This window comes from Dermacentor silvarum, chromosome 10, assembly GCF_013339745.2.
Source record: "Dermacentor silvarum isolate Dsil-2018 chromosome 10, BIME_Dsil_1.4, whole genome shotgun sequence".
Lineage (NCBI taxonomy): Eukaryota > Metazoa > Arthropoda > Arachnida > Ixodida > Ixodidae > Dermacentor > Dermacentor silvarum.
In genome coordinates this window covers 7,202,530-7,228,305 of record NC_051163.1, presented here as the reverse complement: position 1 = coordinate 7,228,305, position 25,776 = coordinate 7,202,530, and the positions used below count along the sequence as shown (strand labels likewise).

Sequence of the window (25,776 nt, the reverse complement as noted above, 5' to 3'; positions counted from 1 at the left end):
TTTTTTTTTTTAAAGTAAATTTGTGTGTTCGTTTGTGGAAGTCTTCTGGCGCACTTGAGTGTGATGTGTGCCAATGTAGGCTTTTCGCCACACCACGGACATTTGTCTGCGTACGCTTCGCCATGTATTTGTCTTAGCTTGTGTAGATTAGGATAAGTGTTAGTTTGGAGTCGGCGCCAGTCGGTCGCTTGCCGTCTCGCGACAACGAGGAAGGGCGAAGTGCTGTAGCGAATTGCTTCGCGTCAGGCAAAATAAAAATTCTGACATTTTATCATCTCGCCGCAGTAACGTTTGTTACGAATGTTCAGGTCATTCTCATTGACCACCGCATTCAGGCGGGTTCCCGTGCGACTATTGCGAAATATCGCCAATAACGAAGTTACCTCCCTTTGTCGCGGTTGAGGCGCGTTCTTTATTTATGTATATTAATTTTTTCGTAAAGTGCAATGTCGGTGTGCTTGGCGTCTTCGTTGTCAGAAAAGTGTAAATATGACACGCAATGTAATATCTTGCTTAAATGTGTTTTGTAATTAAAAAGAAAAAGAAAGGAGGAACTTGTCGAGGCCTCGTCACGGATTTTACGGTGTGCTCGAGCCCACGTGGTTTGAAACGTCCGTTTGTGTATGCTTCTTAGCGGTCTACGTGTGGTCGGATATTGGATTTGGGGATTTGGCTCCTAAAGAAGCGAATGATATCCGAGAAGCGTCGACATTCTTAATCACGCACGATAAATTGCGAGTATAACCTGGCTTAGGGTGACCTGCTTGTTCAGACAACGGCAATGTCTGCAAACCTCTGTCAATCGGTTTGCGAAGTCGCACGACGGGGTAAGCAAGTATGGAGGTGCAACTCTGTCTTGTCGCTTATCATCAACGAACCTCTGACCTCTTCCAAAACGAGTCCGTCGCGGGGCAGCCTTCGCTGTTGCCCATCAACGGCGAACCGCCGCTCGAACCCGTTGAAACCATGCCGCTTGCGTGACCTCTGCGGCACACACCATCACAGACGGCGCAGCCTGCAATTACCGTATGACTACCCTCTCCTTCTCAAGTGCAGCGTGCAAACATACCGATCGTCTGCTTTGCATATGCCCCGCGCCGTCTGCGGTATAAGGCGCATCGTTAGGAGGGGAGTGTAGTACACGCTGTGAAACAAATGCAAATTGGCCGAACACGTGCGCATTCGCTCCGCCGCGCACTTCCTTCGCACGAGGAGGCTGGGCGCCGTCACGAAGCCACGATGGACGAACGCTGTGGCGGCCCGAGCAGAGAGGCATCTTGTTTTCTTTCCGTCACAAAGACCGGAGGAGCCGGCCGCCTTTTTATTTCCTTCTGACCGCGTCTTCTTTTCACGCCGGCCGTTGTTGCACTACGTGTATACGCGTGGCCCGCTGGTGCCCGCGGTCGTCATTCCGCGGTCTTGCCTTAAAAGGCCCTCTTTTATTGCGCCGGCGTGAAACGGCGCCCAGTTGTATACTAGTATACAACACACGCGCCGCGCTGCGACGACCCACTTGCGACGTTCTGACGTGCCAGAAGACGATCAGAATAGACGCGCAAGGTGCGCTATCAGGGAGGAGAATTCAAGAAAAAAAAAAATACGAGAGCGTTGATAAATTTTGTTTCGGTGTAGTTCTATGAAGTACTACTGTGTCCGCTACACGTGTACTCTAAGCGCAAGAGAGGAGGGCCACACTGCACGTTCGCAGTTGTGGCCTCCGAGATCGGGCTGCGCGTGCTGTTTTACAGCTTCCGATCTCGGAGGCCATGTCCGAGTGAAACAACGTTGAAACCTGGCACCCAGCTGGGTGCACCCGCGTTCGCCTCCGACGACGAGAGAGACGTCGCGGTAGCGGCACCGAAGGCCATTGCATGTTTTGACATAATAAAGGGCATTGATGAGACGCGTACGTTCGGTAGCCACTACTGAGCAAAATTTCGCAGAATTTCGCAGCTCTGGGTTGACTCGTACACGACATAACTTGCGCGAGCCGTGGTGGTGGAAGGCTGTAGAGATGTATTTTAACGTTCGGCTTCTGTTCCGGCTTCTGGTCGGTGGTGACGACGTGGCATTCTGCTGCCGAGCACGGGGTTGCGCGTTCGACTCCCGGTCATGGCGACCGCAGCATGATAGGGCGAAATGCAAAAACGCTCGTGCGCTTAGATGTTGGGGCTCGTCAAAGAATCCGAGCTGCTCAAAGCGCTACTGCGTCCCTTCACCATGACCCATGCAAGGTGCAGCAAAATTATCACGGCATCCAATCTGTTCTCAGATTTTCGGAGGCTAAACCGCCAAATTTTTAGTCGTGATCGGCGGGATCGAAACTCGTTCCTTTTGGTTACAGCATGAATGTCACGCGCAGTCTGTCTGTGCTCAAGGATAACGTTTCAAAAAATTGAGACAAGAGCTTCAGCTGGAGCGCCACAGTCGAATCGGATCAACGGTAGCCACGCGCGTTAGCTCCCTCTGTGTGCACGCACAAACACGTGTTGACAGAACGAATGGAATCGTGTTGAGTCCACAAAGGATCGCAGGAAGCCAAGGTGATAAAAAAAAAAAAAAATTCTTGCCGCTGGCGCGTTTGCAGCGGTGTTTGCATATAGCGCTTATCTTCCTTCCCTTGACGGCCTTGCCATGTCGCCGAACGTCAGCGCTGTACTCCGCGCTTTGTGTTTCGCCACGGCGTAGGGCGGCTGTAGCCACGAAATATTTTCGGCGCCCTTTATATCTATGCAGGCATATATTGTTACAGGCGTTGACGCGTCTTATGATGTCAATAACGAAGTATACTAGCCGAATGTTCTTTTTAAGAGTGGAGTGCACTATGTACGACTTGTCAGAGTAGCAAGCAGACCACATAAAAATGGTGAACAATTAGTCTCAAAGGTACGCTTCGACTGTGAGGTGGCGGCCTCACATTGTTCTCTTCATTGTTTGTTTGCCTTATTTCTTGCGCCACCTCTGCACCAACCCACCGTACACGTTTCCCCTATATGTATGCCCTCCTGCACTCGTTTCTGGGTGGATATTGCGACATTCTGCAACATCGCGAGCGGCGAAAGCCGGCCGAGGGAGCGCGTGCCGGAACTTCTGAGAGCAGCGATGAATCCACGTCACCTATACACTTTAGGCGGTGTTGTATGAACCACCCGTACTATATTATGGGTTCGCTGAGATACGCGCACTCAGCCTTTTGATAATCGCGCCCGTATGCCCGCGTCTGCCTGTCAGCCTACTGCCGTATTCGAAGCGTTACGTTGTCTGTCGAGTGGTACGGCATGTCACGCTTTATTACCCGCCGCGGTGGCTCACTTAGCCAAGGCGTTGCGCTGCTGAGCACGAGATCGCGGGATCGAATACCGGCCGCGGCAGCCGCATTTCGATGGAGGCGAAATGCTAAAACGCCCGTGTGCTTGCGTTGCAGTGCACGTTAAAGAACCCCAGGTGGTTCATCCGGAGCCCTCCACTACGACGTGCCTCATAATCAGTACTGGTTTTGGCACGTAAAAGAAGGCATGTCACGCTCGCGTATTTTTTCCCCTCACCCTGCCGCCCTTTCGTCTTAACGCTGGTGCTCCACGCTTGCAGTCCAGTGCAATGATTCACCCGCGCTCGATACCGGCCCTTTTGACGCGACAAGCACTCGATGAATTCGTGCAACCTTGCTCTCTTCTCGTCAGCCTTATCGTCTCCACGTCGAGTGGCCGGGGTCCGCGTGAATACGCGGCCGCGTCAACACGCCCGCCGTAGTAGGGTTGTAGTAGGGTTGCCCGCGCCTACGAGTGCCTGGATTGATGCAATGAGTGTCGCCTTTGAAACGGGGTGGTGGGTTGCGCCACCACGCTCTTGTGCGGAGGGATGACACGCCTCGAGTCTGATGGGCTGCTGGAGTGTGACGTTTCTGCACGCGGCTACAGTGGCTAGAATAGGTATAACGCGGGTATTGAGTTTGAGCTGCCAGCGATCTTGTTATCTTATCGCCCTTGCGAGGTGAAATAAATAAAAAGACATGCAGCTCCGACGGGTTGTTGGTCTATTCCATTGACAAGGAGTGCGCGCGAATCTGAGCTCCGCTTTGACCGTGAGGGATTCGGATCGACCTTTCGGGTTACGTGCGTCGAAAGCTCTCCACACAGGCGCTGTTTCTTCTTTCCATTTTAGTCCGCCTCTTTTTCCGTTGTCCACAGGGGAGAAAGAAAGAAAGAAAAAAAAAAAAGGCGGCATCCGCGGCAGGACTGTGAACACGTGACCTCTTGGTTAGCAGCGTGCAGATTCTAAGGTGCATGGTGGTGGGTGGGCGGGGAGTGCAGGATTCAACTGAATCTTGGACAGGTCGTTTCGGAGCACTCCGGCGGCGCTAGAAAATTCTAAAATACATTGTTCAAGCTGTATTTCGAGGATTTGCAAGCAGGCTCTGACAGTGATAATCGGCCGTACTTCATTAGTATACACACTGGAGCAGACCGCATAGGTACACATCCTTTGTAGCACTCCCGAAGCAGCCAGTCGAAGTTGATTTGAGAGGAAGCTCGGGGCCTCCTAGTGGCACGTGGGATGGAGGAGCCTCCTATATCTGAATACATGGGAAAGGAGAAACCATTTTTCTCGGCAACCACTGCACCAAATTTGATGAGGATTGTTGCATTCTAAAGAAAAAGTTAATATCTAGTGACTGTTGGTTAAGATTTAGGTCGTCAAATTTTATTAAAAATGAGAATCGCAAATTTTCAGAAAACGAAACTATCTAGTTTGCAACTCATAACTCATCAATGAAAGCGATATCACAATTCTGTGAATTGCGTCTATCTAAAGTGGACAAAATTGATATAATACATATGAATCTCACAAAAACTTGGTAATATAGAAATACTGCTACTGCAGAACCCTTGTGCACAACACAATGAATTCACGTAAGATATGAATTGACATTGAATTTGTCCACTTTGAATGATCCAATAGATGGCTTTTACAGAAAAGCAATATCTGTTCATGGTGCAGAGCTATTAATTTGTAAACTTTGTGCGTCTATTTTTTTCGGACTTTCAAATTTTTGAAATTTCATTTAAAAACATACAAACCATAAATCAAAATTCTGCTTCCAACAGTCACTAGAATTTCACTTTCTCTCTGAAGTGCGACAATCTTCATTAAGATCGGCCCAGTGTTTATCTCAGAAAAGCGTTTCTGCGTTTTTCATGCATTTGAATAGGCGGCGGGGAGTTGGGCGCGAGGTAAAGCTTTCTGTTAAGGGGCTGGCCGTCTGTGACTGAGATTTCTGTTCGCATTCAAATGTGGAGCCCTTCGCTACGTCGTTCCTCAAGGCGCCCAGCCGTTGGTGTGGTGCGTGGTTTGCGAACGTATACATTCCCCTGTTTGTCTTCTGCTCCACTCAACTGAATCGAGGTGTTCTGAAACGGTCTGTCGCATGGATCTTGGTCGCCAGGTACCAGCTCTGGGCTTTGTATCCTCTCCTCCCGATCTACTCCGACTCGGCAATTGCGTGCTGTGCACCGAAAGCAGCGTGCTAGCCAATCAGAAACGACATCAAAAGGCACGGTTATAGTCCATCGTCGGCTGCTGATCTTGCCATGCCCGGTGGCGTTTGGATGAAATAACAGTGACACACTACTACTACTACTACTACCTAAAACATCGACGTTTTCATTGTTTGGTAGCAGAGGCACACTTGTGGGTTGTGGTGAAAACTTTAGCAATTATAGGAACACACCAGGCGAATTTCCGCCGTCGGCTTCGCCATGAGGTCCCGTATAAAGTCCAAGTGTGATAAGATAATCGCACCCCGCGCACCGTCCTCTGGCCCAGTATTGTGCGCGTTGAGGGAGGGGGGAGGTGAGCACGTGGTAACGCGATTAATTAAGCGCGCGCTTAGGGGGGTCAAGTGAGCGGCTCCTCTAGACTGGCTGTGGCAGCACATGGCGCGGCAGAGCGTGGCCCCGCGCACCCTATCTTGGAGGTAATCTGCGGCGGGTGCAAAGCTTTGTTGGGCCTAGATGGCTGTTGGCTTCGTGTGCGCTGTGTTCTTGTGCGCCTAGGGTTGCAGGTCGCTTAATCTCGAGCTTTGAAGAGTTTGTTGCAGCGAGAGGCAGCATGAAGCATTCGCTCGCCGTTGCTGCTGCTCATTAGGCCAGCGTTGTGACAGTGAGTGACTGCTGTCATAGAATAAGAGCTGCTCATGCTTGTCTGTGTCTGCATGATACCATGATTGTTAGTTTAATTAGTGAGTGAATGTTTGCTATAATGTGCACAGATAAAACTATGACCCTTAGTTTATGTAGTTGTCTAATACTCTGCTGTCGCTATGAGTGCTTCCCCTTTTTGTCTAAACTGCGACTCTTTATTGATGTTTACCGTCAATACACCAAGAACTGTTTACCGTCAATTTTTTACTATCATATTTAAGCGACTTTGGTGTCTTTGTAGGTGTAATTCACATTCGCTATAAAATAATGAATACGTTCGTACAACATACGAAGAAATTGCTTCTGAATCCATGTCATTAAGCACCTTTGTAAAGCTTTGCTTCTTTTTAATGGCCTTGGAAAACCTTGAAGCCAAGGATGTCCTTCAATACATCACATATTATTAACATCTTACTCGGTTGTGCTGGGTCATGCTGTGCATTGTACCCAGCACGACACTCCGTCATGCCAGGCCACGCATACTGTGGTCGACAGGGGCATTGACGAGCATTTTTCACTGCGTGGGATTACAGCTATAGTCTGTGTTCACATCAACTTCCTGTGCCTTGTATACTCCTTTTGTTTGTAATTTCACTGTGGCACAACATTAATTGCCGCTGCTATCATCTGGGTTTCCTCTTTTCAACACTACACCCTGGGTAGCTTCCTGTCGGGAAAGCTCTACGCGTCTATGCATTGTGCAGAAGCAAACTACCAGGTGCATGCGCAATTGTAATTTGCTTGATTGATACATTCAGTCGCACGTCTGGATTACATTTTGCTACACAACTGAGCACTTTTTCACGAATGTGTTGAATTGTGCAATAATTAATGCTTCTTCATTCCAGATTTATACTGTAAGCATTGCCTTTTGCATGTCTTTCCTGTTTCTGTCTGTGAGCTTTGTGTATGCATGTTATGCTGTCAAATTTCTCTTTAAAGATTGAGCTCTTGTCATGGTCATGTAAGCACGCAGAGCAGTCATTCTATCAGCTAGCATCTTACTTCCAACTCGGTAAGCACCTGTTGGCCCCAGTGGTGCTGCACATGCTAGAAATCTGAATTGGGCTAATCTCTTGTTTATTTATGCCCTACTCATTGCTTCGGAACAGTTTTGGTGTCTCAGCAGGGAGCATTATTGCAGGATTCTTTTCTTTCCTGCATCTTTTCACTCAATGCAAGGGTAACAAGTGTAAGAACACTTGGTTTCATGTGGAAGTAGAGTTGCATGTGCGTGCACCTTACCCCTTCACAGTTCTTTTGTCTGCAGACCAGATGTACTCTTCGACTTTTACACCTTTCCAGTCACTTTCAACAATGGACGCATAAATCACTGAAAGAAAAGGCTCGGGGAGCAAAGAACAGATTTTACATGTGTTGCATACAAGTGTCCAGACGGGCAGACATGACAGGCTTTTGCCTTTGAATTGCCATGTGGTCTCTTTTTATTTCTTCAGGCTCTTTTCTTTTTCTCAATTTATATTTGTTCCCTTTTGTGGCAATGAACATTACATGGGGTGTGGTCTTTCCCTGCAGATCTCGGACATCACATTCACCCAGAACAACGAGAACCTAACTGCAAAGGACGCTCTCCTTCGCTGGGCTCAGCGAACTACCGACAGATATCCAGGCGTCAAGGTGCGGGACTTCACCACCAGCTGGCGTGATGGATTGGCCTTCAATGCAATCATTCACCGAAACCGGTGAGGCTTATGTTGTTTCATAGACATGCTCATCATCCTCTTGAAAATTTGAAGGTCTAATTTTTAACCTCCTGTCATTTGAACTTTTATTCATAGAAGCTAGCTCCTGACAAAATTACTCGCTTTGTCTACATGTGATTTTCTTAGTAGGCTGTCTTGGGGATTCTTCTGAAAGTATTTTTTGACAACTTTGGCAACGAGTTCTGCCCATAGTTACCTATTATCCTTGTTAAAATGTTTTGTTTTCAATATTTCACATATTTCACGTTGTGTGTGTATTTATACCGCTATATATTGGCACATGTTCTTGTTTTTATTTGTGAAATTGCTTTAGGCCTACTAAAGTTTTCTACTAAGTGTTGGCACAGCCATATCCTATTATTGGTCTTTGTCATTAGCGCCATACTATGAAGGGTAGCATGCTGGGTCATGTGGCCCGCTTTCCTGCCTATTTGTGCATATTTGCTTGTTCACAAACCGTGGCACTTGTTTTTATGCAGACCCGATCTCGTGGACTTCCGTTCGTGCCGGACACGAACAGTCCGTGAGAACCTTGAGGTGGCCTTCTCAGTGGCTGAGCGAGAGCTCGGTGTCACGAGGCTGCTGGACCCCGAAGGTGAGCTTTGAATTAGCTCTTTACTGCTTCTGGTTTGTCAGCCAGGTTATGATTGCACTTATTGGTGAAGCACTGGTTTCTAAAGTTCATACTAGCTTCGAGGAAGAGTGCTGCAAAGCCTTGTGTCCTTGTCCCCAGGATATGCATGTGGCACAGATGCAAGGTATCTCGTTAAAGACTTGGTAAATGGTAGTGCAGGAAATAGAATCAAGAACAGTGTGCATATTTGTGCACATGGTAAGGGGTCAGTAGTATAAAGGAAAGGTGCAAGCGGTGCTGTGTGGATTTTCTTGACTATTTGTGGAACGACACAGTAGAGGCTATTTGCCAAGCCGCTGGTACATATTCTGGGAGCCCCTCTAGCAAAGTATACTGTGAAATATAGCCGTCTGTATTTTTCAGTGGCTGCTAGTGGTGCCTAAATCTGGGGTCACCTTAAAGCACTTTGACAATAATAGTTAGTCGCAGTTAACGGGGGGGGGGGGGGGGGGTCGTGTTTAGAGCCACGTCAACTTTTCATCAGATGGTCATGCGGAAGCAAAAGAGCAGCAGCACACAATGAAAGTTGCCCATGAGCTACAAACAACAGGTTGTTGAACGTCACTTATAACGAAGTGACATCCAACACCAAAATACCTTCATTATATCAAATATTTGTTATAAGCATATATTCATTATGTGCTAATGGAAAGACCAATTTTATATTTACTATATTCATTATATCTGATAATTCGTTAGATCCATGCCATGTTCATTGTACAGTCGACTTCCATTAATTTGACCCTGACGAGACCGACGAAAGTGGTTGAATTATCCGGCGGGTTGGATTATACACGGATGCAGAAACATAGTCAAACCACACTGCTGATTCATTTGGCAATATTTGCCCGATTCTAACACACCCCCGAATTAAACGCACGCCCACTTTCTGTATGTCCAAAGTACAAAACCAACGTAGAAATGATGTTAAAGCTCCTAAACAAAGAAGAAATCTAATGCGCACCCGATCTTTTAGCAAGAAAAATGGGCAAGGGTCTGTGTGTTGCATTAGGGCGTCCAGTTTCGTAACGTCACCTTCGCCGCACAGTTTTTAAAATCAGCTTCGCTGTAATACATTTGTGTTATGCGGTAAAGCATTAAATACCACAAAGGTGCAGACAGTTTCGGCCTCATTTTCTTGAAAAAGAAGAAATGAAAGCCTGTATTAGAATCGGGTAAATACCTTAATCAGATATTGTAGGCCATGGTTATTGCTTGAAAATCCTTTGTTAAGGCAAGCCGAAAATAGGTGTTTTCGACGGGAGTTTTGATGTTTGTTCAACCCATTCACTGTCCCCTAAGCTCCGCTGAGACGGGGCACGTGCGTGCTGATTGGTCAAGTTCAAATTATCTGGCGAAAGCCAGTTTTAGGGTCGAAATAAGGAAAGTTTGGGCCCATAGAAATACATCGGGGCCAGCTGGGACCTTCGGCCGAGATCGAATTAACCCAAAAGATCGAATTAATGGACGTCTCCTGTATTGAGGTTTGGCTGTATGATATGTCGGAGAGCCTGCCACTGCCGCATTGGACCACTGGTTTACGTGCATTGTGGAGCAGCTGGTCAGGCATCGTAAAATTACTGGAGGCTAATTGTGAACAATGAAAAAGGAAGTTCAACTCAAGTGAATTTGTTGCGGTGCAGATGTGGACACCCCCCAGCCTGACGAAAAGTCCCTCATCACATACATCTCCTCGCTGTATGACGTGTTCCCTGAGCCAGCGAGTCACCACCCGTTTGCGGAAGACGAGAAGCTGCGCAAGGCAGAAGAGTACCGGGACCTCTCGAGCAACCTCCACACGTGGCTGCGCCAGAGTACGGCATTGTTGCAGAGCCGCAGCTTCCCACCCACGCTCTCTGAGGTGAAGCAGGTGCAGACGGAGAATGCGCGCTTCCGCCAAGAGGAGGTGCCCCCACGGCTGCAGGACAAGCAGCGGCTGACCAAGCTGTGGCGCGACGAAGTGCACTCATTGGTGCGGGAGCAGCGGCTGCACGTGGATGCTGAGCTCACACCCGACAACCTCGAGGCATCCTGGCAGCGCATGCTGGCCGCACATGCTGATCGGGAGCGGGCTCTGCGGGATGAAGCAACGCGGCTCGAGAAGCTGCAGAGGCTTGCTGAAAAGGTGTGGTGGCAATGCTTAACATAGAGCTGTAATGGCCATTTTCATGTGGCTGATGTCTCCTACCAAGAATATACGGCATGATTGCTTGTGCTTACGATTTGAACATTCAGTGGTGTCTGCTGAGAGGCGTGCACTTGTTACTGCAATAGGCACATGCAGGGTACCCACTAAGAGGGGTCTAATCTACTGGAAACCCTCTGCTCTTAGCATATCGGCATTGGTGGCTAACATTAGCTCTGTGCAGTCTAGCTGCAAATTTGCCAGCTGTTACAAATGGAGCCGTTGAGGAATATTTATTCGAAAATGAATGAACAGGGATTTATTTTTTGGCACCTCCGACTTCGAAAAGGCGCATGATACTGTTTCAAATTGCCTCTTCTTCCTAGTCATCTGCGAGTTCTGTGTAAGGCACTAAAAAATCTCGGCACCTTTCAGCGTGGCCATTGCCTTCCTTGGTGCTGTGAATAATGTTGTTGTTCCTCCTTTGACAGGTTCACCGTGAAGCCAAGAACTGCGATGCCCGCCTGGACGATGTGGAGCGACGCATATCGGACGAGGAGCCACGGCTTGGGCGGCTGCACCCGGCCGACGCCAAGCGCGTCTGCGACCAGGTGGACCGCGACTTGCGCCATATTGAGGACACCCTCAAGGCTCTCTTCCGAGATGTGCAGCTGCTTTTCGACGGCCGTTATCACCGAGCTTCAGAGCTGCACAAGCTGTGAGCATACATTTTCTCTCATCCGTTTCGCAAATGACAGCTTGTCTGGCACAAATTTTCTATAAGGTACCTAGTGTCGTATGCGGATTATTGGCCTATTTCTACCTGCTGCTTAGGACTCACAGGAGCCAGTAACAATACTGGTTGATTAGTCGATTTCTCTTGGTGTCGTGGATGCAGCAATTGGAATTAAGCTGTTATCTGTGTCCATGATTGCCTTTTTACTGACAAAGTAGTGTACCGGCCTTGGCTGTACCATTTTCTAGATCAGGACAGTACTTGCCAGGTTTGTACTATCTGTTGCACTAGCGTAATTTTACTTGGTGTCAAATTGCATACATGTATCATGGTGTCTTACAACCAGCTTGCTAACTGCTTTGCAGGAAGCTCTTGCACTAGCAAATGTCATATTTTGTCTTATCATTCTTGTTTCAGTCTCTCTGATGGATGCTTGATTAATCACATTTGTAGGTAGCTTGGCTTGTTTTGATGTCCTTAATGATTACCTTGCTTGAAGGAAGTTCATACTCTCGATACAGGAGGGCTATGCCACATGCAAATGACTCTGAGGGGAGTTGTGCCATGCATTTCATCACGTCCGCCTCCACTGCTTTATCAATCAGTGCACCATGAAAGTGGTGTCTATATGCCCTCTTCCGACCAGTGTTGAGCAATAACGGTTACCTCTCCCTCCTTTCCATTCAGGGTCCAGAAATTGCACCAGCGCTGGTCCGACCTCCGGCTGGCATACCAGCAGCGGCTGCTGGCGCCGCTCTCGAGCAAGCAGTACAAGCTTGAGGAGCGCAAGGTGACCAAGCAGCGGCAGGTGATCTCTGAGAGCCGGCTGGTTGAGACGCACGAGTACCTCAAGTTCTTGCAGAGCTGCCTCGACTGGGTGCAGGAGAAGCTGCGACAGCTGGAGACCGTCGAGTGGGGCTGTGAGGTGCCTGCTGTGCAGTCAACCCTGGACCGGCACCAGGCCGACCACCGCCTCATCGACCAGTTCCAGAAAAATGTGGACATGTGCATCTCGAGGCAGGGACACTTTGAAGAAGGCAGTGAGGAGCGTGCGCAGTACCAGAAGCAGCTGGCGCAGCTGGAGCGCGACTACTCTGAGCTGCTGGTGCTGTCCAACAAGCGACTGAGCGACCTGGATGCACTGCTCGAGTTTGCCCAGTCGGCAGCAGCCGAGCTGCGCTGGCTGCAGGTACGGCTCATGATCTCTCATGCCTCCAGTTCTGTTCTTGCTAAACCAGCTATCCAATAACAGTTCTAGAAGGTGTAAGCTCCACGCGTAAGTGCAGAAATGGAGAGAAACTCTTTAAATCTTCTCTCATATTAACATGGGCACCTGCTGCGTTATGATCACTAAAACCTGTACAAGTGTCCAGTCGCTTCTAGAGACTATGTCTGACACATTGATACTGCATGAAGTTGGTACAGTATATCCTAATAAATTGAAATGAGGGTGAGGGGGTGTGGATCAGCACAATTGACTTCCGTTAATTTGAATCTGATGATTGAATTAGCCGGCAGGTCAAATTAAGCCGGATGCAGAAAAATCGTGAAAACTGACTGCTGATTCAATTGGCAGTATTTGCCTGATTCCAACGTTCCCCCGAATCAAATGCACGCCTGCTTTTTATATGCCCAAAGTAAAAAACAAGCGTGGAAATAACAATAAACCTCCTAAACAAAGTAGAAATTTAACGGCATCGAATCTTTTCGCAAGAAAAATGGGCAAGGGTTTAATATGTGTTGCACAATGGCGGCCGGTTTCCTTAAGTCAGCTTGAGCGCAAAACAGCCGTCTTATGCATCTGAGTATGCAAACACGGCGAACGCAATTTCTGGTCCAATTTTCCTACGTAAAAAAAAAAAGGGTGTGGTAGAATCGGGTAAACACTGTAATCAGACATGGTGAGGTCCTGCTATTTCTTGAAAATCTTCCTAGGGCAGGCCGAAAATAGGCGTTTTTAACAGGAGACGGTGTTTCAACACAATCACTGTCCCCTAAGCTCAGCCGCGACAGACGCTGCCAGTAAAGTGGTTGCTATTGGGGTCGCTGTATAGGGTTCAGGGGCGTGCATGCGGACTGGTCAAGTTCGAATCCGGCGAAGGCCAATTTTAGGATCAAAATAACGAAAGTTTGGGCCCATAGAAATGCGTGGCTGCCGGCTGGGACATTTAGTCAGGATTGAATTAAGCAAAAAATCGAAATAACCAGAGTCGAATTAATGGAAGTCTACTGTACTAGTGTCGCCAGCCGTCATTAGCTGTTTTATGAAATTACCATTACCATTGAAATGGTAATGGTAGTGGGCAGGCCATTACCTTGAAATGTCTAGAAAATCCACATAGTGCTACAGATGTGCTTTTGACTTTCCGTTTTTTTTTTTTTTTTTTTGAGTGACACACGTTTTAACTAGGTCTTGTAAAGTTCATTGCATTTTGGATGATTTGCTTGTTTTAGTACATTGTTTTTAATTGGTCTGTTTGTGTGGGTTTAAGAAACACTTGTTTACTTACCTTTCTTCATTGTTTTCGTTCCTACTGTTCTTTGTAGTTCTTTTTTCACCTTTCCCTGAAATCATCTTGAGCATCATGCTGGGCAGGTGGCTAGGATAACCTCTGCAGCTCTCAGTTAAAGCCTTATTCGGGCCTGCAGGAGCGGCAGCAGCCAGAGATCATGCGTGACTGGAGCAGCCCTACTCTGAACTTGGTCGAGCTTGAGCACCATCAAGGGACGCTGACAGCCGAGGTTGAGGCACGCGAGTCAGCCTTCAATGCGACACTGGACCAGGGGTCGTCCCTCGTGCGCCAGCAGCACCCGGCCGCGCGTGCCATCGAGGCCCAGCTTAGCGCACTGCAGGCACAGTGGGCTTGGCTGCTCGAGCTGCTGCGTGCCCTCGAGGCCCACCTGCGACACGCCGCGCACTACCACCAGGTACGCTTGGGCACTTGAATCCACAAGACACTTAAAGGAATACTAAAGAGAAAATTAAAGTTAAGCTGCGTTCTGAAATACCACATATGCTTGATACGCCATGAAAGACGCAAAAGCGAAAGGCAGGGGGCAACCATGCCTTCTCACACAAGCCAGCCATTATGTCATGGAAACTGATGGCGTCTGCTTAGGGCCTAGTTAATTTTTTATTACTAAAGATGGACTACATTGCAGTATTCTAAAGGAGCCAAAGGTTGAACTTAAGCTCCAGTCAAGAATGTCACATTTCTTTGTGTTTTTGGTTGTGCAGTTCTTCAATGAGGCTCGCGAATGCGAGCAGTGGTTGCAGCGCGGAGAGGAGAGACTCAACACGACTTTCAGCCGACCCAGCTTCTCGCTGGAAGAAGGCGAGCGGCTGCTGCAGCAGATGCAGGAACTGCGCGAGGACTTGGCACGCTACGCGGGCATTGTGAACGCGTTGCTCGAGCGCTCTCGCCAGGTGCTGCCCCTCAAGCAGCGCCGTGCGCCATTGCCCCGTGCTCTGCGGGTCACTGCTGTGTGCAGCTACAGCCAGCTGAAGGTGAGTGACTTAACCTGGATTTGTCAGAGGGACCCTGATGAACTAAGTTTAGCCAATTCGTGCTCTTGACTGGCAGTACTGATGGTGCCTTGGAAAGCACTTCTTGGAACAGTGTATTGGTAGCTAAATTACAGACGTTTGGAATGCTCAGATTCTGTTCAATACTCTCTCGTGCTCTTCCCTCATTACTCATGCTCACTCGTTTATATGTGCTTTTAGCCTTTATGAGCCTTCTAGAAAATGGCCCCCCAGGGTTCATGAACTGTTAATGAACACATGTACATTAACATCCTTTGAGGTCAAGTTATTTATTGTTCACTAACTTTCATAAGTGGGGGCTTCAATTTAACCCGCAGCAGCGTTTAAGTTGCTCGGCCATTCTGCTGCATAGCATTACGTCACGGGTTCAATACCTGGCCGTAGTGGCTGCATTTCAGTGAGGTAAGAATACAGAAATGCAAGTGTACTTCTAAGTTTAAGTGCACAATTATATGCCCAACTTGTAGCCACCAAAACCAAGCATAGACTGTTGTTTGAGTGCATATGTAAGCTACTTGCTGCTGCGTGTTGAGCAGTAATATTCGGCAAAGAGCATAGCTTGGTGTCCTAAATACCACTCCTGTGCATTTGAAATATAAAGACCTGTTTAGGGAGCCCCAAGAAATAAATAAATAGTCAGTCATTAGTACTATGGTCTTTAAAAAAGGCATACTTCAGTTTTTTCAACTTTTTTATGTACGTACATGTCACAAATGCTTTATATAGTCCCATTGCACGCCAAAATGAACGCTCAATATATTGATCTTAAGCCCGTAAACACTGTTACTTTTGTGCAAGAACTAGGCTATGTACTTCCTTCACGGCATCCTCGGCTTATTTGCTTACAAACTTGCGAACAGACATCTGGTAGTATGCAGGCATTCTAAATCTGGCTTCAACTCCAAATGATCTCTGCATGTGACATGTCATTTATGTCGCTTGTCATATGCCGTGATAACTCAGTGTGCCTGCTGGCATTTTCTTGCACCATGCTTGTCCAGATGACGGTGGCTCGTGGTGAGCAGTGCTGGCTGCATGACAACACCCAACGGGACCGATGGAAGGTCAGTACTAATCTGCCTCTGCATGTTCATAAATTCCTTGACGTCTATGATGAATCATTGTTGCCAGAAGACTTTCAGGAACTGTGTGCATGTCTAGTAGTGGGTCTGTTACGGCAGCCAGTGAGAAGTGTACCATTTCATATTTATAAAAATTTAAGGTTGAATAAAACTCCTCATGTAAGATAGGTCCTGCTTTCAGAAGTCGTCCTTTGTTTTGCATTGAAAATGTGGTTCGGAGCAAAGCAGGGAAAAAATAGTGATTTTATTTAGAAATGGGATGTAGTTGACAAGAAGCTGTTTGTTGCTTGTTTTCTACATTAAATTTTTTTTCTCTCTCTATTTTATTCAAATAAGGGATAATTTTTGCTTGCTCCTTGAGAATATGGGATTTGCATTTGGACATCTTCAGGCAAAAGCACAGTAATTACATGATTGATTAAACATGCAATGAAGACGTGAGATGTATTGCTTCCACCACTTTTCTTTAGATGTTGCATTACATTTTTCTGCTTACCCTTGTACCTCACAAGAGAGTCGCAACAATTGGCGTCTGAGCAGCTGTTGTGTAAATTAGTATGCGAAGTAAACTGTTGTTACTGTGATTGTTAGGATTGGTTAGGCTGTTAGTGCTAATGCTGTATGCATTAGTGAGTGCTGGTGTGCTCTGCAGGTGGCCAATGCCAAGGGACACGAGGGCCAGGTGCCGGGTGTCTGCTTCATGATCCCACCTCCTAACCCAGAGGCTATTGAGCTGGCCGAGAGGTGAGTCATCTCTGAAGCAAGTGGCCTAGCCGATGTGACCCCTCTCTCTCTGTCCTGTGCAGCCTCAAACGCAAATACGACCTCGTGGTGAAGCTGTGGACGAAGAAACAGCACAAGCTGCGGCTCAACATGATATTTGCCACCATCAAGATTGTCAAGGCCTGGGACCTCAAGACGGTATGTCAAGCTGAGCAGTCACTCGCTTTTTGGTTGATTAGAGGCATGGAAATTAGTTCAGTGCTTTCCATTTCACTTGTGAGGAGGCATGCATTTGATAAGCATTATTCTCAAATTGAGTAGCTATCAGATAGGTGCGATTTTGTCAAGTGAATGGCTCTCACTGAAGCATAGCATTGCACTGGGCTTCACATCAGCCGATGATGAATGTCCTAAGGGGACATGACGGTTAAGTATAGCTTAAGCAGCACTGCCTGAGAAAAAAAAAAACCTAATGAAAAAGTCAACGCAGCTCATAATTCTTATAACGTAACCACTTATAGTGCAAGACTGGATATAATGGGGTCATTTCTTATTCCCATTTATCTTCCCATAGAACTTAATTATAAGCGGTTGTCAGAAAATCCCACAGAAAAGCCAGGTGCACCATCCAAGGGCAGAGCGAGGAGGGCGATGCGGAGGAGGAGACATGAAGTTAGCGAACGAACAAACAAAGAATTAACTAAAAAAAAAGCACCGCGGCGCCAGCGTGCTGGCTGAGTGCGTGCCTGTACTCCATCGCCCAAGATATTAGCAGCACTGTGGAAGCTGCAAGACTCCTTAAGTCCAATAGGAAGGCCGAATGCCCCTGGAGATGTGTTCATCCTCGCCTTATCATCTGCTCATGGCTGCTGATTTCACAGTATACGAAGTGCATACGCAAAGGTTCTAACGTGTCACGTATTGCTGTAATGTATCATGTACCAAGCAAAAACAAAACTCTCTAATCTTGCAATTAATCGGGCAGTAATGGCCGAAACTGGATTCCACTGCGCAAGAATATTGCTTGTGTACGCCTTTGCAGCACTGCCGAAGGTACGAGGCAGTGCTACAAACGGACTTGAGATGGAATGTAAGTGATGGAGATTCTGGCCGCTTGTCAGCGACGTGCTGCCGTCAGTTCAGCCTGTGCGTGTTATCTCATGCCAGATCTCCGTGTATTTGTCTACGGGTACGAACATATATCAAAGGCGAGCTTCCTGCAACAAAATGCCGCCCGACACCCCCACCAGCTACGCCTAACCAGCGTCATCTCTGCAGGAGTCGGTGACAAAAGTTGCAGTTGGGTGCCGAGTCAATGCAACGCTTCGCAGTTTCTGTATGGCACTTTTAAAGCATAGGAACCATCTTGCCAGTGAAAGTGAGGGCACATCCCAGTTGTAAGCTTTGATTGCTGGACACACCCGACTGCTTGGTCTACGTATTTTCCACATGCACAGCCCTTGAAAAATGTTTGGTTATAGTGCGGTACCACTTAAGATGCGGAAATTCGCGATTCCGGCGACTGACGTTATAAGTAGTCTATGCTATAACTTATTGTGTTCTTCATACCAGCAGATGTACTTATTCAATGACTGCACTTTTGCACTACACATTTCAAAATGTCTGTTAAGTTAACTGATGCACGTGTCTAAAGGATATACATATTACTACTCTAATAGATTACCTCAATCACGGGGCGAATTTGTCCACCATGCGTGTTAATGCAGTATGTCCTATGGCATGCCATTGCTTTGAGTGAGTGGACTGTTGCTTGAAACGTAGTTCCAGTGATGTTTTTTTAGGTTACTATTGCACTGTGCTTTTGTTTACAAAGATTTTCACTGTGTTATATAAGTGGTAATTGCTACTGCTGTCGTGCTTACGTAGTGTTAGTTGATGTTGAAGTATTATATAACTGTTTTGATTTGTGTGGGCTTTCATTCTGTAGGATTAAAAATTTTAATTTTACTGCAGTAGGATTGGCTCTATTTTATTTATTTATTTATTTATTTACAACATATCCTGCAGCGCCGAAGCATTACAGCAGGAGAGTGGGTACAAATAATAAACAAATAAGGAAAACAGACACAGTTCAAGGTTCATTTCAGGCTCTACATTTCCCTTTGTTACTTTTCAGTTCTGTATTTTCTGTGTCGTGTTATTTTCAATGTATTGCTCACCCCTGCCTAAAGTCTGGCATTCAGACGGGCAGTATTTTCTTAAATAAAAATTCAGTCGACATAAAGCATTAAATGGAGAAAAGGGGGCTACAAATGCTGTGTAAGCAAAATGGTTTGTCATATAAGGTTGCGTGGAACATTGGGGACTCTTATTTAATTGGTGCGGGGTTGTGCAGTTCCGGGCTATGGAGCCAAACCAGCGCGAGTCGATCATTCGTGCGCTCAACGAAGATGCCGAGAAGCTGCTTGCTGAAGGCGACCCAACCGACCCCGACATGCGACGTCTTCGCGAGGAAATTCGTCTCTGCAACAAGTTGTTCGAAGATCTGATGGCCAAGCTCCGTGAGGAGGAAGGTAAAGAGGCTCTTTCACTTAGCTTGACGCATGCATTTTAAGCTGTAAGCTTGGCGTCATTGGTAGATGGCATCTGTTTAAACTAGCAAGCTGCTGCGGGGAATGAGCGGCTTCACTGTTTTGCTGCTTAGCACGAGGTTGTGATTCCAGGCAGTGGTAGTTGCATTTCGGTGGGGATGGAACACTCGGGCCGGCACATCTTAGGCAGCTCGTCAAAATTGGTACACAGCCTTCCATTTAGGCATCTCTTACAACGCAAGTGTCCACGTTGTCTTCAGAGGAGTGCTGCTGTTCCTCTTCAGTTGGCCACGGCAGTAGTGTTGATTCTTCATCCCAGGATGCACTCGAAATGGCTTTATAGTGTGAACTGGGTACTTAACACAAGGCCTTTAGTGGCTCATGAGGGTGCAAGCGAGGCTGTTGCATGAATTGGCTTAAATGCTGCCATTGATGGAAACTGTGTGCTGTGGCTTCCAATTTTTGTGAGGAACCGATTATAGTTGAGAGTCTTGAGGTACCGCAAATGCTTGAAGCCATGTATGTCACTAACAGCATTTTTTTAAACGGCTAACAGCAGCTCTTCCTCTTGTGCATTTTTTCCAGCTGAGAAGTCGCCCGAGAGCCCCAGTCGCCGCTTCGCAGACCTCTCAGCTCGGCTGGAGAAACTGCTGCAGGAGAAGGAGCGCACACTGAACTCGCGGGTGCAGGCACACATCCCACGAGACATCGACAGCCTCGATGCCCTCGTGGTGCAGCACAAGGTTGGTATTCGTGCTCGCCACACAGCTTGGGCCAATAAACTTTGCCATGTCTTCAGCTAAGTTTAGCTTGAGCCGGTGCCCAGCAGGATCACTGTCATACAGATGTCATAGGCACTTCAGTAAAGTTGTGGTGGGGTTGCCCGCATTGTGTGCCACATCATGAGTGATGTACGAGCTAATCATACCTACAAAATATCATATCAATGTCATGTCATATCGTGGTTCGAGATTCATAAGGTATAACAGGGTAGTTAGGACTTAATCTTGCTGTGAAGTTGCTATTTTTTTGGTAATATAGTGTAATCTTCCATAGAGAATGTAATTCTTGATCCGGTGTTTCGCACTGAGCTTCTCTTGCCCTACTGCAACAGCAGGAATCATTAATCTTAATGGCTTGTGCATGCTTCTGTGCAGGAGTTTGAAGAAGGCCTGCAGGATCTGGAGCCACAGGTGGCCGAGATGCGGGTGGCCTTCAAGCAGATGACCAAAAAGACGCCGACGACCCAGGATCGGCACGATGGGGTGGTGCGCCTCTGGGATCGCATCTGGAATCTCTCTCACCTATATGTGGAGCGACTCAAGGCTGTGGAGATAGCTAACCATGGCCTTTCAGAGGCAACAACATTTGTTTCGTCCGTCGAAGAACAGCTTGCCGCACAGGGTCCAATGCCTGAAGAGCAGAGTGCTCTGAGGCAGGTGCACGAAGATCTGGTAGCACTTCAGTTGGAGCTCCAGCAGCAGCAACCTCAGCTGGACCGGCTCGCTGAAGATGTAGCCAGTGTTCGAAAGGTGACGGAGCGCTCCCGCCCCAGTGCCTATTCACATCCAGATGTCCGCAAACTGGAGGATGACCTGCGCAAGGTTGTGCGCCGTTGGGACAATGCAGCCAACCAGCTGGCTGAACGGTGAGCACACTCTTGGGGACCCGTTAGCATGACTACTTTCTGTGATGCTGTTTCTTTATACTTCATTTTGAATGCACAGCAGACTGGGCTGTCTTTTGCAGAAGCAAAATAGTACATCCTTAGCCTGTCCGTACGAAGATACGCTGTGCAGTTTAGCAGCTGTGTGCTGGAAGTGTGTGCATGGGCGTTGCAGGCTGCGCAGCTGTGAGGCAGCCTCGGAGCTGCTGCGTGCCTACCGGAACAAGATGGATGAAGAGAGGAACTGGGCCAGCCAGGCGACAGTGCGGGTGAATGCGGTGAAGACGGCTCGCCCCTCCGTGGATCGGCAGCAGGCTCTGGTGAGGTGGCCGCGCAGGCCTCGGGTTTGTCTGTTGTGGTTTGCACGCTGTTTTCTGCTGGGGGTGTAGTGGGGCTGGATATTGTGCTTAGAGTGATGGATTAAACTTGTCTGTGTGTTGCCTCAGGACCTGTACACTGAAGTCAGTGGCAGGCGGCCGCGCATTGAGGAGGTGAACGTGCTGGGAGGAAGGTTCACCCGGGAGGCCCAGGTTGGTGGCTTTCCTCCGCATGCTGCCGCCCGGGGACCACGCCACGGGGCCCTGTTGTGTTATTTTTTCATCACTCCCCCCCTTCCTCCCTGCAGCGGGCGGTGGCGGTGCATGATGCAGCTTGCCCGCCGGGGCCGCTTGCAATTTTTTTCACGCGCTCCTCTCTCCATGCACCACCTTGTGTGTCCTCCTCCTTTTTTTTTTTGGCTTGAGTGTGCCGCTTGCTTTGTACAGCAGGAAACAGCCCGGCGGAGAGCGCAAGCCGCTGCCACCGCTTCTTTGATGTGTCGCTCTTTGTGCTCTGGCAAAAAGCGTGTGTGTAAGGCCCGCCGCCATGGACAAAGGAAGCGAGAGTGTGGCAGCCCGTCGTCTGCATCGTGTGTGTGCTACCTAGAATAGGACGGCTTTGGCTCTTGCCGCCTTGCGCCCTGCCGCCTCCCTGCGTCGAGCGCCCGCCCGAAGACCTTGCACGGCCCTTGCCCTTGCCCCACCTGGCTTGCCCAACCAAAAACCAAAAAAAAAAAAAAAATGGCCCTTCCTGGTTAGCCTAAACGGATCCCCGGACCCCGTGGTGTGGCCTCGCTGCGGGTCTGCAGTCACTACGACGCCGTTCCCCCCCTCGTCCTGTGGCAGATCTACGGCCTGCGGCTGCAGCGCTTTGCCGAGGGCCTCGAGCAAGACCACCCGAGCTTGGATGGCAGCCTTGCCGCGAAACGGCGCCGGATGGAGACAGCGCCTGACGGGAGCAGTGGAGTGGCAGCCGAAGTGAATGAGCTCAATGCTCGCTACCTGGCCCTGGCCGAGGACTTGGCAAGAGCACTTGATCAGCAGGTGAGTTGTTTCCCTCTTGTCATTTTGTACTGTTAAGTTTTGTTTGTAATTTTGTTTTCTAAGTTAAGATATCATTGACATGGCATGACACTGTATCTTTGATCGTCGGTTCTCTAATTCAACAAAATAAATTTTTTTTCTCATTGAATTTGATTTTATCCAATTACCCGATGTTATAGAATATTTTGAGGCCCATTCATGGGGGTGAGGAAATTTTGTTGGCAATTGTACTCAATTGTATAAAAGATCAAATTTGAATATAACAAAATTTCGATGCAGTTAAATCTCAACCTTTCTATTGAGTTAAAACCTCGATATAAAGAACTTCAATATAATGAAATTCTCAATGTAATAGAGTATTTAACTTCGTTAAATTAAGTTTAGGACCGCACAAAGAGCGATGGAACAAAAAATTGTTAGGCCTAACGTTAAGAGACGGGAAGAGAGCAATGTGGATCAGTGAACAAACGGGGATAGCTGATATTCTAATTGACATCAAGAGAAAAATGGAGCTGGGCAGGTCATTTAATGCATTGGATGGATAACCGGTGGACCATTACAGTTACAGAATGGGTACCAAGAGAAGAGAAGCACAGAAAAAGACGCAAGAAATCTAGGTGGATTGGTGAAGTTAGGCAATTAGCAGGCACAAATTGTAATCGGTGAGCGCAAGACGGGGGTAATTGGAGATTGCAGGGAGAGGCCCTTGCCCTGCAGTGGACATAAATATAGGCTGATGATGATTATTTAACTTTTTTAACTTCTTATCCACCCTTCTTATTCGTGTATTTAGAACCTCAATATAACGAAGTGTGCTTATACACGATTTCAATATTATGAACTTTCACTGCCGCCGTGAAGGAACGCAGAGACAATAAATGGAAACTACTGCAGACACAAAGAGTCAACATGGTTGAATTGCAAGCGGCTGCTTACAAATGCACCTCTCAAATTGCGTGCTGCGCGACTAAGAGGAGCCGTCCGAGTGGAGCAGCGCCATGTGTCGTTTAAAGTCCAAGTGCAATGAGGTTCCATCGCGCCCTATGTGCTGTATGCTTTGGCTGCAAGTGAAAGTGTGCGTCGTTGAGCTGAGAAGGATGTTGGCTTGATGAGCGCCATCTTCCCACACACGCAAAGGGATAGTGGGGGAGTGAGCTTGATTTAATGCAACCCAGTGCACGTGAGAGGGAGAGTTGGGTTCTGGTTGATGTGCGTCTCCTTTTCTGGTGTTGCCGTGGCTGCGCATACGCAGGCGGTGCGCCCTGTTTTAGAGGTATTCTATCACTTGTGTTAAAAGTGGGTGTGCCAAGATTGCGTTGCATGATGTGCACTGTCTTCCCACGCATTTAGTACTGCAGGTTGCATAATCTCGAGCTTGAGAGACGTGTTTAAGCGAGAGGCAGAGAAGCATTCGCTCCCCGCTGCCGCTGCTTTGCGGAATAGTGTCTTCCCACTGCAGGTGACACTACCAGTCGTGGAGGAGTAGTAGTTGTGAAAGCATGGCTGTCTTCGCCTAATTCATACCGCTGATGTGAAGATATCGGCAACGTGGTGGCATGGAATCGTATATTTTGTCGTCAACCCTCACATTCAACAAAATAAATTTTTTTCCGTTTCAAATTACCTTTTTTCGATTGCCCGGTAATTCGGAAAATTATGCGGCTCCTTCCATGCAAAAGAATATTGATTGGGGACTGTACTTTTTTGCATAAAAGGTCGAATTTCAATCATAGAAGTTTCAATCAAATTGCCAATTTTATGAATTTTGTTATATCGAGGTTAACTGTACTTTATTTTGACAAGGAGTCATTCTCTTATGCACACAGAAAGTGACTATGGAAGGAAACCATGAAAAGAAAAATAACTAAGGGGCTTCCCTGCACATTTTGCTTGTTGTATAAAATGAAGATCAATGCCTTGCTCGGTGAAGCCAAGATAACCAACCTGATAGAGTAGACTTCAATTAATTTGTATTTGGCAAATTCAACTTTTTTGGTTAATTTTAACCCGATCGAAGGTTCTTGCTGGCACCTATACATTTATATGGGCCGTAACTTTAACTTATTTCGATCCTGAAATTGGCCCTCACCGGCTAATTCGAACTTAGCTGGCCAGCTTGAATCCACCTGACCTCAATGGTGACCCCGGTCGTGACACCAGTGGCTGCACTGTCTGTCTTGACGGTGGTAGGGAATAGAGAGTAGGGATAGAGAGTAAGAGCATCTGGCCTGCCATAGTAATACCTTCAAGCGAAAATGCTTGCTCACAATGAATGATTACAGTATTTACCTGAATGTGGAGCAGCTTTCTTTCCAAAAAAATTGGCCTGAAAATTGCCTGCGTGCTGCAATCTTATATGAAACCAAAATAGTGTTCATGGCATTCGCATCAGCCTACCATCAGAGCCGGTCTAGCCAGCATCATCATTGCCATCGCAAGGTGGCAGCAGAATCGGCATTTTGCATCATCGTCATCATCACAGAGCAAGTTCTTGTGACTCTTGTAGCGTGCTTATTCAAAAGATGTAATTTTACATGCTAAGCTCATGGCAAGAATTTGTGTCGCATGTTTTCGATGTTCCAGAGAGTTGCATGAATCGCAGGACGAACTAGCGAAGCGGTTACTCTAGACATGGCGCCTCCATCTCGTTTGCAATTGTTGCAGAGTCGTTTGATGAATGCTGCATATCGAATGCGCAATGGCCCATATATGGAGGACGATAGGTTGTGGTCCATAGACAGGCGATAAAGTGCTGTGTGAGAGGGACAACTGTGGACATTTAAGTGCCCATAAATTAGCATTCTGTTGAGGTAGACTTAGCTTGTTTCACCTGTGTTTCTTTTTTTCTTCACTGTCTTTCTTCATCACTGTTATCTTGAGTTTGGGCCAAGCTGGGGAACTAAGGGATGTTGTGGAAGAAGCTCACTCAAGAATTGTGAAATTCTTCACACTATTAGCTTAATTGAAGAATACTGGCATTACGAAAGATGTGATGGCAGTGTGAACTTAGAAGGAAGCACGAGGTTCTCACTTGGTGGGATGAGCTTCTGTAATTATAGCATTTCACATGGACACTCCCTAATCAAGATGCATTTGCTGGGTCAACCGTTTGCTCTACTATAATGTTCCTGTATGGCTGAGTGCTGCAGGAACTTACATATTTAGAAGGTTTAAAAATTATAAAAAAAAGAGGAAAGAGAAATTGAGCGTCTTTTCGTATGGCATGGCAATGCATATGCAGGAGGTGAGTGCTTGCACATTCATTGTTCAGCACCTGTGCACCTCCTTGTGTGTGTGTGTGTGTGTTTCTTTTTTTACCATAGTGTTACTATGGTCTATGTTATACTTTGTCATTGCAGAAACAAAAAGCAAAAAAGTGCCGGAACAAATTTTTTTGGCCCAGATTTTCGCCTGGAACACATTGGT

General features: G+C 47.4%; 1 protein-coding gene across 15 annotated transcripts in view; it reads left to right on the top strand.

Annotated features, from left to right (window-relative positions):
• The window catches only part of LOC119466304 (dystonin), a 228,329-nt gene that overhangs the window by 116,458 nt on the left and 86,095 nt on the right, over positions 1-25,776 (top strand). For 12 of the 15 annotated variants that reach the window (XR_007464073.1, XM_049657593.1, XM_049657591.1 and 9 more), the window contains 14 exons: positions 7,737-7,903; positions 8,404-8,519; positions 10,202-10,683; positions 11,175-11,401; positions 12,107-12,608; positions 14,069-14,347; positions 14,658-14,927; positions 15,968-16,030; positions 16,701-16,792; positions 16,855-16,969; positions 19,128-19,305; positions 19,909-20,066; positions 20,481-20,971; positions 21,165-21,309. Coding sequence is in view for 14 of the 15 variants with exons in the window: in XM_049657593.1 (XP_049513550.1) it covers positions 7,737-7,903; positions 8,404-8,519; positions 10,202-10,683; positions 11,175-11,401; positions 12,107-12,608; positions 14,069-14,347; positions 14,658-14,927; positions 15,968-16,030; positions 16,701-16,792; positions 16,855-16,969; positions 19,128-19,305; positions 19,909-20,066; positions 20,481-20,971; positions 21,165-21,309 (3,285 nt within the window). In the remaining variant the exon portion in view is untranslated. Of the gene's footprint in view, positions 1-7,736; positions 7,904-8,403; positions 8,520-10,201; positions 10,684-11,174; positions 11,402-12,106; positions 12,609-14,068; positions 14,348-14,657; positions 14,928-15,967; positions 16,031-16,700; positions 16,793-16,854; positions 16,970-19,127; positions 19,306-19,908; positions 20,067-20,480; positions 20,972-21,164; positions 21,310-21,435; positions 21,520-22,152; positions 22,351-25,776 lie in introns of all 15 variants that reach the window. The other 3 variants (XM_037726800.2, XM_037726801.2, XM_037726802.2) reach the window with 2 other exon arrangements.